Source organism: Aphanomyces astaci (assembly GCF_000520075.1).
Source record: "Aphanomyces astaci strain APO3 unplaced genomic scaffold supercont1.25, whole genome shotgun sequence".
NCBI lineage: Eukaryota > Oomycota > Saprolegniomycetes > Saprolegniales > Verrucalvaceae > Aphanomyces > Aphanomyces astaci.
In genome coordinates this window covers 304,514-317,935 of record NW_009798288.1, presented here as the reverse complement: position 1 = coordinate 317,935, position 13,422 = coordinate 304,514, and the positions used below count along the sequence as shown (strand labels likewise).

Genomic DNA, 13,422 nt, shown 5'->3' with positions numbered 1-13,422 from the left:
GTAAATTGGATTTTGAATACCTCTTCACTTAAAGTAACCTTACACCACACAAGGCGGCAGCAGCTAATTAATGTCGCTAGGCTTAGTGGCAATGATAAGCGATGAAAGTATATTTCGGCAAGTACAAATGTTCCGTATACTTCGAAGTAATTCGGAGCATCAATCTACACAAGCAACTACGTAGTACTTGTGATGTGTGGCATAATGTCAGCCTGGCGTAGGATGATGTGCTTTGTGATTGTGGGTGAAGAAGTTACATGTGATCTCCATAGCATGTTGCGCATTACGCTACTGTAGTAGTCACGAAATCATTTCTCCAGGATATCGAAACTGGGGGATGATGCTATTAAGAGCATCCCCACTCGTGGCGCTAATAAAACTCCAAAACTATATTTTTTCAGTCAGATTTTAGCGTTTTAATTCTCCCACCGCGGGACTCTAAATTCTAGCGTCGACGCTATCCGGCGCGCTAACTGTAAAGTCAGATTATTCGTCAGATTTGACCGATTGGTTAGAGTTCTGGCCAGCATACAATCAGCAATATACATTTAATTCCCAACACGTTTAGGATTACACCTGGTTGCAATGGCGGGGCCAAGTACAGGTGCGTGTCCTCGCGGCCCCACATAGCGCAAAGCGCCGCTCAACGCTAAGTTAGAGTGAGTCCATGAGTCCTATCTTGTGTGTCTCATCGACACGACTGCATGTGACGCATGTAGGCATGTGCCAACCTCGCCGACCTTTTTTGCGATTCTTGTAGGAAGCACACTGAAATTTGGCGCCTGAACAGATGTAAGGACGACCAGGTCGCGTGGAACCAACGCCTGCATGCGTTGCCCCAGCACTGCACCCGCTCGCTCGTGTACGGTGCCCACATCACAGGCACTGGTTTCTCGACCAACGGAGCATGCCCCCTCCCCCTCTATTGCGACTTCTGGACTTCTGTTAACGCATGCGTAGACTATCAAACAAATGTTGTGTATCGCTTCGTTTTCAAGCGCATGTAAGCGTAGACGCGATTATAGGTCGCAACTGTACCGCCAACGGAGTGCTACTCCGACTGCGGCCTTCTAAGCGATATTCCCTGCTAGTAGTTCATTCTCTGACTTGTTGGCATGCTTTGCCCTGAACTACTTTTATCCAGGCGATTCTGCTGCTTGGTGTCGTGCATCCATGCGAGTAGAGTTCAAACGCTGTTTGGCAACCGGTGTGAAATATGATGAAAAACGCTAAATTAATTTGCGTGATCCCACTTTAGATCTGGTTTTAGAGTTTTGGGTTTAGCGTCAGGGGTGGGGATGCTTAACACTGTAAGTTTAGTACTTCGAAGTAGTTAATATTTACCTGCTCAATTGTGGCAGGAATATACAACTTAATACTATGCCTTCGTAACGGTGTTCAACGTTAGAATTGTACTTATCGTAGCAAGTATGTATGTGTCGGAGCATTGAAATTCTGTGTTTAGGGTAAGCGGTTACAACAAGTTACATATAATTTATACAAGGGTATTGTTTTATAGAGTTGATTTCTGTGGTGGATGGATGTCCACCGAGTTTAACACTCGACAAAACCTCAGATCCAACCCAATGTGGCCCGTGTCGACTAGGGTACTTCGAACCCAATCTTGAATGACTGTTACCGACGGCATCTACGCCGTTTTTGCATTTCATTCACGTGGTTGAAGGGTTGGCATTATATGACAGAGGTTTTGACTCGAACAAATAACGAGGTGTGATTGGGCAATACAAAGTTATCCTAAATTGGTTAGGTTATCTTACTGTTAAACTGGTTTTTTACGTTATTGCTAATTACTACGTAGTATTGCTAATTGGTGCATGGGAGGAATTACACGCTTATCGCATTACATGTAGCGCAGCTTCCTGTACGGTATGGTTACATTGGGAGTAACAAATTTCATACTATTAATAGTACCGGTACTGGGTTTTGTGATTCCGATGTTGGCCTTGTTGGACATGATCGACGAGAGCATTTTGTGCCCTCCTTCACCAAACTGACCTAGAGTACGGTAACCATAACATGAGTACCGCATCATGACAACAGTACACTGTACATATCCAGTATACTGTACTCAACGGGGAGTCGAGTCAACCATTTGGACCAGCTTTGTAATTTACATGTACCTAAATAGACCGCCATTGGCAAGGTCAAGAGACAATCGAATTTGTCGGCAGGGCTTGTTGGACAACGGGGGGTTCAAGGGGGCGTGTGGAGGTGTGCAAGTTTCTCAACGTCCTCTGTCTTCCCCTTGTCGCAACACAGCCCACGCGAGCACACTACAGCCTTGCTTGGACATTGTAACCACCTTGTCCTAATTTCACATCGCGACAGATGACGGTAAATTGATCAGACAGTTTCGTCAACACGTCTTTAGCGAACGAAATGGGTGACAGAAGGATATCCTTGGAAGGCTGAGGACTCCTTGGTGAGTGATCAACTGAGGCCAGTCAAAAATTCAACTCATAAGGGCACCCATCTCCAACGCGGGTCCCTGTAAGTACTTATCGATGTCCCTATCCCCAAAATCTGTTACAATACGGGTATCATCAAAGTTACGGATAATTTGGGGATGTATCCGGGTGTTTTTCCCCATTTCGCTCGGACGTCCCAATAATCCCGATAATTTGGGGACAAAACCGCCCGGATAAAGTCCAAAATTATCCGTACTGTAACATGAAGTAACGGTGCAACGAAGTTTTGAGTATCGAAACTGGGGGATGATGCTATTAAGAGCATCCCCACTCGTGGCACCCAAATGAAACATCTCCAGAATTTATTATAACGTTAGCTATAAATAGATAAATTATACGGAAACCATATGGGGTTTGAAGTTGTGGGACTTGTGTGGCAAGGGACTACTGTACGACTTGCCACATCAATGATGCCTCTTACATGGCGCAATCGTATGTACTGAAGTACCCCCACAGCCAAACGAAAAACGCAGTGATGATGTGCAGTTTTGATTTCGAAACGCTACCTATCGCCATTGTTACTGCGAAGTATTCCCGTAAATAGTAACCGCGAAACTACAGTACGGTAGTATTGGGGCAACATGAACGCTGTTAGAGCGCTTTAGTGCTGCTCTTGATGCAATACTAGTACTAGATAAACTCGTGCAATACAAGCTCACCTGTTTCAACGATACGACTTGTATTGCATGATATTCGACGCCTTTGAGAAGTGTAGGAGTGTTTGCGTCGAAATCTACTACCTCATTTCCACTAATATTGCTCCAAGACCACTTTTTCAGGATTTACAGTTAATCGATGAATTCAAGGCTTTGTACTCCGTAGTAGTAGACATAGGTATAACGTGAGTGATCTGTGATTTGCCGAAAGACAGGTGATTTGCTGAGCTGCATTACCCAATAGAATTCAAGATTTGATATGATTGGATAAAATAAAAGCCTGCAACAACTGGCACCTTCAAAACTTCATGGTGAGAAGTGTAAAAACTTAAAGAGGTGCTCGCCTGTTTTTGTACCAAGTATGACCTGTAAAATATTATTACTGCGTACATATGATATTGCTCTATAAATCAATAATTATGTTCATCGAAGTTCAAGGTTAAATTTCGGCAAATACCGACGCCTGTTTGAGCGCCAAACTTTGACATTTTATTTGCCCTGATTCAAACTCTTACACTTGATTTGTATTCGGACGAAGAGATAAAGCTCAAAATGGAGAGTTCGGCACTGCAACTTTCACGTCGAGATAATTTGAACTTAGCTAGATATGGTCGTTTAATGTAGTTCAAAATCGGGAAATCACATATCCGTCACGTTAAATAGCCAATTCCTAGAGCAATCTCAAGATAAATTCAGGCGACTGTTTGTCCTAACTCTGTGGAAGATATCCTAGAAAGAAAAGAGGAATGATGATCAATTTTCATCCTGCTGTCACATAAGGCAATTATCTGGTTTGACCCGCATCGATTTTCATTGGCTACGAGACATTAAAGGCTTGGCAGGATCCGTCTGTTACGACTACCAGTACATACGATACACAACAAACACGACCTCGACTTGACAGCATTTGCCATTTCACGATTTTCCCCTAAGTCCACATGATGACCAAACCGTTGATTGTATGTCCCCTTTCTCCACCTCTCCCGACACTCCGCTCTTACAACCATGGATCCTCTAGGCGTGGGAAATGAACCGAGAAGTGTCCCTTCGACTGACTAGCTCTGGGATGGGGGCCTTTACCCCAAAAACCATCGTCGAGGTGTTTCAAAATACCGTCAAGCGCGTCCCAGACAGCCCCGTGTACTACACAAAGGCTATTGGCAGCTCTGACTACACATTTAAGACGTGGGCGCAATACTACGCCGACTGCCGCAAGTTTGCGAAATCTCTGATCGCCCTCGGCCTCGCACCTTTCCATGTGATCAACATCATCGGGTTCAACTCGATCGAATGGGTCACTGCCTGCATCGGCGCTATCCTCGGAGGCTGCATCCCCGCCGGGGTGTACACCACGAGCAACCCCGAAGCGTGCCACTTTATTGCCGAGCACTCAGAAGCACATGTGGTTCTCTGCGACGGCGTGGCCCAGCTCGAGAAGTACGTAGCCATTGCGCACAAACTGCCGGTTTTGAAGGCTCTCGTCGTGTACAACGACGTTGTGCCCAGCGACCTCAACTGCTCCGTGCCCGTGTTCACGTTTGCCGACTTTTTGGCGTCGGGGTCAGGAGTTGACGATACAGCTTTGGAGGCTCGGATGAGCGCCCAGAAGCCCGGCAACTGCTGCACCCTCATCTACACGAGCGGGACCACGGGAAACCCCAAGGCCGTGATGCTGTCGCACGACAACTTGACGTGGACAGTCGAAGCCACTGCCGTACATTACGAGCAAACCGGAATTGTCCTCAACGAACGTAGCAACACGGTGTCGTATTTGCCCTTGTCGCATGTCGCTGCGCAGCTATTCGACATCTATTTGCCCATTACGCGAGGCTTGGCCATCTACTTTGCCCAGCCGGATGCCCTCAAGGGCAGTTTGGGCACCACGTTAAAGGAAGCGCGGCCGACGTTGTTCTTTGCCGTCCCCCGAGTGTGGGAAAAGATGATGGAGAAGATGATTTCCATTGGCCGGGGCACCACTGGCCTGAAAAAGACACTCGTGACGTGGGCTAAAAGTGTCGGCGCAGCAAAAAACGAAGCCGCGCAGTTTGGCAAGGGCGGCGGCACCCCCTGTGGATATACGATCGCCCAGCGCCTGATTTTGTCCAAAGTTCGAGCGGCCCTCGGGTTTGATCGGTGCCAAGGCATGTTATCTGCCGCCGCGCCCATCAGCTTGGAGACGGTCAACTTTTTTGCTGCGCTGGACATTCCCCTCTACGAACTGTTTGGACAGAGTGAGTGCACTGGCCCGACGTCGTTTTCCATGACTGGGGCGTGGAAAATCGGCACGGTGGGGCGTCCCATGCAAGGCACACAGATGCAAGTGGTCGAAGACACACAAGAATTGATCTACCAGGGCCGCAACACCATGATGGGGTACCTCAAAGCTGAACAAATCACCAAAGACACGATCGATGCCGACGGGTGGCTGCACTCGGGGGACTGCGGCAAGCTGGACGAAGACAACTTTTGCTCCATCACGGGTCGCATCAAGGAGCTGATCATCACCGCAGGCGGGGAAAATATCCCCCCCGTGCTGCTGGAAGACGCGATCAAGGAAGAGATCCCATTGCTGTCGAACGCCATGGCCATCGGCGACCGGCGCAAGTTCCTCACGGCTGTGTTCACGCTCAAGGTGGTGGTAGATGCCGACGGCAACCCGAGCGACCAGCTGGACAGCACGGCGCTCGCCATTCTGACCGGCCTCGGATCCACGGCGACCACCGTGGGAGAGGCCAAGACCTGCGACAAGGTCAAGGCCTACGTGGAGACGAAGTTGAAAAAAGCCAACGGCCGCGCGGCGTCCCGGGCGCAGCACATTCAAAAGTATATCATTCTGGACAAGGACTTTAGCATTGGCGGCGACGAACTCGCGGCCACGCTCAAGTTGAAACGACGGGTGGTCATGGCCAAATACGAACATGCTATCGAGGCCATGTATGCATGAACCAAGCTGTAGTTTTGAGATAAACGCGGGAATATATATTGTGCTTTTCAACAATTCTGTCAGTGGTTTTAGGAGCCTTATGAGCTTTAGAGCATCTCCACCGCGGCGTCAGTATTGGCACAAAAATTTAACTTCGGTTTTCCCGGATAGCATTTGTTGTATCCGGTACAATTTTGGATAAATGAACGTTGTCCCCGAAATTGGTTAAGTTTACTGTTGACCGTAAAACGAGAAAATTTGCAGTTAGTTTCGCTCCAACCAAATACTACTAACGTGAACTCTCGATAATCAGCCGAACTTGAGCTCCCTTCATTTGCCCATATCTCGTTCAGTTTAAGAAGCCACTTCATGAAAGTTGTATTTCAAAATCCCTTATTCATCATCTATTAGATGATTCCATTGCAAATCAATTTAAATAGTTCGAACTTGGGCAAATAAATTATTGAAATAGGACACTCAAACAGTACTCTCGATGATAGGCCGATTCACATACTTGTTTAAACTATTGAGTAGTTGAGATGTTGCATGCTAAAAAACAATTTATAGAGGAATATAATGTTTACACAAGTATCGTATATTGGAGGCAAATTTGACTAATTTCATCAACAATGTTGCATAAGGTAATAAATGTATTACGTTTTGGAGTGATCTATTTTATCCAATCAAGTGACATCTGGATTTTGGTAAACCTTCTCGGCCAATCATCGAAATTCGGCTCATCATCGAGAGTTCACGTTAAACTTACCCGGTAGTACGTAGTACAGATTTCCCGGAAAATAGAGAAATTATCCGTAACTTCGAATAATACTACGTAGTAAGTAGTACTTCGAAGTACTGGTAGTAAAAAAATTACGGCTGTGTTGCTCTTACTGTTAATTAACAAACGAACGAATTATTATAACAGTAAATAAACCAATAAACCTACGGATATTTCCATTCATTTTCCACCAACACTAATACGAATTTCGACATGATTTTGAGTGCATTCATTCTCCTCTGTTAAGAAACACTATTATAATAACAATTTGGAGTAAAGGAACCCCTCCATCGAAGGGTCCCAAAAAGTGTGACGGAACTGTGCCCATACGCATAAAACGAAGCATATCAAAGGGTCTGTCCTTGGGTGAAATAAAACTTATTCGTTTTACGCAACGCCACGAATCGTTATAACAACAATCTCGTTGGTGGTTAGTGACGTCGCGAGGATGCCTCTGCGATCTGTTTCACTGCAGCGTACCAGTGAAGGTTGCCTGGCACTGGGAAAGAGCAGGACATCAGTGGGGGCAGTCCTGTTTTAAATACGACCAATTGATACATTCAATATAATGACTGGGACAGTCTTTGACATCGTCGACAACTTGGTTGCGACTCAACACTCCACTCCGATCCGCGACAAGCTTCAATGGGGACCGCATGTACCATTGGACGTGTACGCAAAGGTTGCGATAAACGCCTCACAAAGCAAGTATGTGCTACTATCGGCGGACAACTTCAAAGACACCATCGCAAGAATTTGGGACAACGATGGCAAAACACACCTTGGACAATCAGCATTTGTTTTGCAGCGTTTCGCTTTCTAATTATATATGAACATTTGACCTTGTTGTTATACTGCTTCATTGATTGATTGTTTATATGGACAGAAAAACATGTCGTAATTGTTATTCGTCGTGCAACGGAGGAGAACATACAATCATCTGATGTACGTGTAGCCGAGCACGTTTGCCAGCATGCCGTCAGTCTTAGATCATAACAAAGTCAATAATACGCGGGTACTTGCACGTCCCGACTCCCTACAACCGCCCCATCAAAATATCGGGAAATGCTACTATGGACCAGCTTGGCCACATCGACCAAAGGGTGCAGCAGCACCCGGAGCAGCGCGAATGCCACATCAGGGGAAGTTGAACCTTACAGTTGCGTGCACATTCGGCTTAGATCGCTAGCCGGTGCGTCGCTTGACTGCTATTTTTGCGTCAGTTGCTTCAGAAACATTCTCGCCCCACTAATGAGGAACATATATAATCCTTAAAATACTTTGTTTAATTTGAAAAAATAATGTAAAACTGTAGTTGTATTTCTAAAATCTACAGCTCCCACATTTGAAAAAATGCCTTTGTCGAGGTCGTCCGTGTAGTACCCGCAATGTCGATCCGACTTCGATTGGATTTAGTTGTGGGGAATATGGGGATAAAAACAACACAATGCTGCCGTTGATAGCACCGCGTTTTGGAGCTCTTGTACATATATGGATCTTAGCATTATCCAAGATCAGGATAGATCGAGGCAACGGCCACAGGTTTAAGTACGAAAGTATTCACTCCGTTATAACCTTGTGAAAACGATCCCGATCGAACGTTCCTATCATATATATTCAATATTAATATACATGAATACCGTCAACATAATTCCAGGATAAAAGACAAAAGTTGAATACGTAGCTAATGGAGACTTCCGCTGGCCACGCGAAAAAGATAGCGCGACATTGGCCTTCGCGTTTCGCTTCGACTAGTCGTACTTCCGCAAGGTATCACGGTCGTCTATTGATGTGTCGTTGACAAAGTCCAATTGGTCGGGTTTGGAGTAAAATGGGCGGAGTCGTCGGTAGTAGTCATGCAGCTCAAAACCTGCCGCTTCGCGGGTCGCTTTTCAAGCACTAGGAAATATACGTCATAAAAATAGCGAATAGAGTGTTTCATTTATTTGTCACATTTGAGAGTCAAGCCCAAATCAATGCATCAATGCACGACAAACGATTGCTTGGGACACGTTTTAAAGCGTGGGGAATTCCAACTTCAGCGCCTTTTGGAGCTTTTCGATGTAGAAGCACGAGTGACGAGCTGTGTACTGAAGGATCTATTAGTTCACTTGAACGGGCCAACGGTTTTTCTTCCTTGACTTGCGCTTTGCATAAACTTTGTGATGAACTGTGTCCCGGACCGATGGGAGAGGCCAAGTAAGACAACAATAGTGTCTACGTCCATTGAATACACCTGGACAAGGACGACACACCGGCCTCGTATGTCCAAGCTGATCATCTCTGTTAAACACCGAGTTGCCGAAGTGTGATCTGCAAGCACCCCTGTTAACAGTGGGCGAGCCCATCGAGGGGTCCGGGGATGTTATTGGACGAAGTATTTGTCCAATTCAAACGCCTTTTTTTTAATCGATGCATACTCTTTAAACACATATACTGTCAAAATTACAGGCTTCGGTGGATAGTAATCACTGAGCTTCGCACAGAAAACTGCCCATTTCTGTGTATCCAAGCCTGCATAAAATAAATACCTGTAAAATAAGACTTTTACCATTATGATTTACAGCACAGCACAGAGGTTTATTTGATGAAAAACCTTCTAAATTAAATACGAACTGTGACACTTCACAATCAAGTGGCATGACGACAAATGTGCGCGTGGACGTGACTGCAGAGAAGCTCGCTGAGATTTGCAAGTTCGTCCAACAAAATCGCAAGCAAATCTTGCTCTTAAAACCAGAAAAAAATACCTTTGGCGACCAATCAATTTGAAGCAAACCCATACGATCCATAAAATCAGCACCGATTAGAGCATGTAATTGCTAGAAAGAATGGTACGGTCGGTGCTTCATTTTACTAAAACGAAGCAGGAATAATGCTTCGTAGGTCCATATTTAAAAGAGGGTTTTTAGTCCCAAATAGCCAAACGTTGTGAAAAGTGCAAAAATAACTTAGTACACACCGCGCAAGGCATGCACTGCCACGAGAGCAAACGTTTGTACATCTCTCTGCTTGCCATCAAGAAGGAAGCCATCGCTCGCCACGTTGCAATGAAAGCATTCTGTGCTGAGTTCGGCATCACTCAGCAAGCATCCTCGCTGATTTGGAGACGCGGCCAAGAAACGGAAGCAAGGGAATTACGGCCACAAGTGCTCCCAAAGGCTGACATAACTTGAAGCATCGATCAAAGCTACTGATCCATATCACCGTTCAATATTTCGTTCGTTGGCCCAATCAACTGGAATGCCTGCGACAACGTTGTGACGGCTAGTCAAGTCGAATAATATGCGCCGCCGTACGAGCCGCCTTCGACCTTGTGAGCAGGGCTGCTGACCCCTCCTCACAAGGCTGTTCGCGTTGCGTTTTTCGGAGTTGTTTCTACGGACGGGGGGGAGATGATCTAGCAGGACATGTTGGATTGGGTGCACATTGACGAGAATAAGTGCCAGCTGAAGCGCCACATCACGAAGGTAATGTTCCTCACAGCGGTCACAAGACCACGTCATGGCGGTAAGAACAAGCAGATATGGGACGGGAAGATTGGTACCTGGACGTTCGTTGAGACCAAGTATGCCCAACGACGGAGTCACAACCGAGACAGTGGTGCCCCAGTCACAGTGCCCAAGGTCGTGACGAATAAGGAATACCGTCAATATCTCGTATATTTTCTAATTCCTGATATCAAATCCAAGTGGCCGGGCCGTCGATCTGAAGTGATTTGGGCCCAGCAAAACTACACTATCCCCCACGTACAAGTCAACGATGTAGATATGGTTGAAGCATGATATTCGGACGGCTGGAACATCCGGCTCACGTTGCAGCCGCCCATGAGCCCCGACTTGGAAGTTCTGGACCTTGACTTTTGCAATGCCATACAATCATTGCAGCACTGTATAGTACCTTGGTCCGATCTATCGAAGAATTGGTGGTAGCCGTCGAGGACGCATTTGCGAAGTTGGACCATGCTGTTTTAGACAAGGCGTTTATGACGTTGCAAAAAATCATATGAAGGGGCATGAAAGTGCATGGTGACAACTGCTTTGTGTTGCCGCATTTGAAAAAGGACAAGATGGCAAACGAAGGGATGTTGTTGATACGTCCTTATTGCGACGTAGACACCCTTGCGGTATTTGACGCGCTCTACGCTCAGCTTCAATGCGATGAGGAGATGGACAGATCCAGTGATTTGTTTAATGTGTCATGTTCGATGCGGTTCTCTGTCTATGGTAGTAACGAAATCAATCGAGTATTTGCTGCGATTGACGAGATTGAAGTTGAACACGACGACGAGTGTAGTATGTCCTGATGTAGCTGGTCGCAAATTCTTGATTTTGAATAAAAATTGCAGAACACTCAGTGTCGCAACCAATACAAATTCCAAGTCATCTAAAGACTATAGATTGGCCATCCTCAGGAGGAGACGTTTTACTATTAAACGCCTCGGTTCTTTCAGTTAACACACGAAATATTGCCGTTAAATCATTATTAGTTACGTTTTTTACCTCGTAGTTAGGTTACACTGTTAAAGTTAACGTCCTGAATAATCCGGATACAATGGAAACCTTCGTACGGATAAGTGAAAAGACCAAGATATACTTGATGCTCCTCTTCGGCCAAAATGTGCCTGGCTCCATATATTTCCATAGAAAAAGGCTGGTTGTTCAAATTCTATTACTCGATCAATTTTCACCAATCGAAAATAACTGAACCGTAACTTCAGTGTTGTGCAGTTCTACCGGCTTAATTTCCTGAAAAATATCTATATAAAGCTGTAATAGCTGTCGAAAGACAAGGCATTTTTTCTTGTGCAGTTCTACCGGCTTAATTTCCTGAAAAATATCTATATAAAGCTGGAATAGCTGTCGAAAGACAAGGCATTTTTTCGTAGTCTTTAGATGACTTGCACCATAGTATTTTGGAACAGAGGAAGTAGTTAAAAAATGATTGTGTCAGTGCGGAGCCAAAGATTCTCGATGTAATTGCGCTTATAATATACTTCAACTACTACGCCTCAATACATCGACATGACAACGTAAAAGGGCTTGGTAAATTTGATTGCGAAAAACTGATTCCACACATATAATAGTACTAGTAAACCTTTGTTCATACAGTAATTACAGAGAACCGAGTAGGAACTGACGCAGCGTGATACCGGCAATATTTATTTTAAAATGAAGTGATCACAAATGAAAGTATTTTGGCCAATCACATACAAGTATTTTGTGCTGTATGATTGGACAATTCAAATTCTTATAATTGAATCTGATTGGATAATTCAAATCTGCAGGTGACACGCATGAAAGCACGCCATTTCTCGAATGACCAGGCCAAATCGTGTCGCTCGGCGCCATCAGCGCCGATACAAAGTGCGCAATCCGAGAGTTTCTTCGCATGAATGCTCTCCTTGGACCTAGCTCCAGCGACAGGATGTTCACGGGAACCTACAACATTTCTGAGGCTACGTTCTGTCGTTGGAAAGCGCGTGTGTCTCACTTCTTGGAGTCCTCCGCCCACAGATTCAGAGCGACTCTAATGGGTCGCGCACGATCCGAAAACATCAATTTCTCGCAACAGCTGGTTGAATTCATGGAGGCGGTGCGCGAAGGCAAGCACTTCCTCATGACCGCCCACTTAGTGACGTGAATGCAGTCCCACCAGCCCGAATGGCTCTCGGAAATTATGGCAGCCAAACGAAACGAAGTTCGTGCGTACAAGAGCCTGATTGAGAGGTGCTTGAACTTTGCCAATCGACATGGCTACAAACATCGCGTGCCCTGTCCAGCGAAAGCGTTTCAAGGAGAACTGTTGGCCTCACAACACGAATGTGCTACGGTGTTTCAAGAGAAGTTTGGGCATCAGCCGCGGCGTGCATGGATCAATGTCGACGAGATTCCTGTCTACTAAGACAGCCTGGTCGAACGCTTGAGAAAGTGGGAGAGTCGTCCCGGGTACCGGAGACGTAGACGTATTTCAATCGTGTATCTGTAGTCCTATCAATTCGTGGAAATGGTATTGTTTTGTTATGACCTGTACTTACGCTTTGTATAGGAGAGAAGCTTCCACTACTGATCATTGTCAAGGGTACACCTGGAGGTGATATCGAGCGCTTCGAAGTGCCAACCTACCTACCTGACCCTGTGTATGCCGTGCAAGAAAAAGCGTATATGGATCAACGCGTGTGGTCCATGTACCTTCGCGAAGTACTCAAGCCTGCGTTGGACTCCCCTTCTGTGTTGCTGGCCGACAACCTGAAGTGCCACGTCTCGAAGACAAGCTACAAGATTATGTTATGAGCAAGGAGCTGTATTGTGGGGCTTTTCGGCAGCCTTTGCCCGCCAACACTACAAGCGTATTGCAACCCCTTGACGTCGCGATCATGGGGCCTTTCAAGCAAATGTGCCGCACCGAGTGGATCAAGGAAGACAAGGACGTCACAGCTCAGGAGAAGCGAATGGCCATGATTCTCCGTACGATAAAGGTTTGGGACGCAATGAAGGACGACACGATCTACAATTCTTTCGAAAAGGCACTTGGCATTACTGAAATTAACTGTAAGTGAAATATTTCATAAATTTC

General features: G+C 45.8%; 3 protein-coding genes across 3 annotated transcripts in view; all 3 read left to right on the top strand.

The window, feature by feature from the left end:
- Positions 1 to 4,016: 4,016 nt before the first annotated feature.
- Positions 4,017 to 6,141, top strand: H257_09877 (hypothetical protein). The gene is made up of 2 exons (XM_009836256.1): positions 4,017 to 4,104; positions 4,164 to 6,141. Exons 1-2 carry the CDS (start codon positions 4,084 to 4,086, stop codon positions 6,087 to 6,089), a joined length of 1,947 nt encoding a protein of 648 aa, XP_009834558.1. The 5' UTR covers positions 4,017 to 4,083; the 3' UTR covers positions 6,090 to 6,141.
- Positions 6,142 to 10,861: 4,720 nt separating this feature from the next.
- On the top strand, positions 10,862 to 12,489 carry H257_09876 (hypothetical protein; the record flags this gene model as incomplete). Its single annotated transcript, XM_009836255.1, has 2 exons — positions 10,862 to 11,072; positions 12,173 to 12,489. The coding sequence occupies 2 exons, from the start codon at positions 10,862 to 10,864 to the stop codon at positions 12,487 to 12,489; spliced, it is 528 nt and encodes a 175-aa protein (XP_009834557.1).
- A 36-nt stretch (positions 12,490 to 12,525) lies between these two features.
- The window catches only part of H257_09875 (hypothetical protein), a gene marked incomplete at both ends in the record, with an annotated part of 4,535 nt that continues 3,638 nt past the window's right edge, over positions 12,526 to 13,422 (top strand). The window contains 3 exons of the mRNA XM_009836254.1: positions 12,526 to 12,712; positions 12,895 to 13,106; positions 13,172 to 13,313. Coding sequence (XP_009834556.1) covers positions 12,526 to 12,712; positions 12,895 to 13,106; positions 13,172 to 13,313 — 541 coding nt within the window. The remainder of the gene's footprint in view (positions 12,713 to 12,894; positions 13,107 to 13,171; positions 13,314 to 13,422) is intronic.

What these genes read in the sequence shown, in the direction of transcription:
- H257_09877 (XM_009836256.1), top strand. Translation starts at nt 4,084, where the DNA reads ATGATGACCAAACCGTTGATT. An exon ending in TGATGACCAAACCGTTGATT is followed by an intron (nt 4,105 to 4,163) that starts GTATGTCCCCTT and finishes TGGATCCTCTAG; the next exon opens with GCGTGGGAAATGAACCGAGA.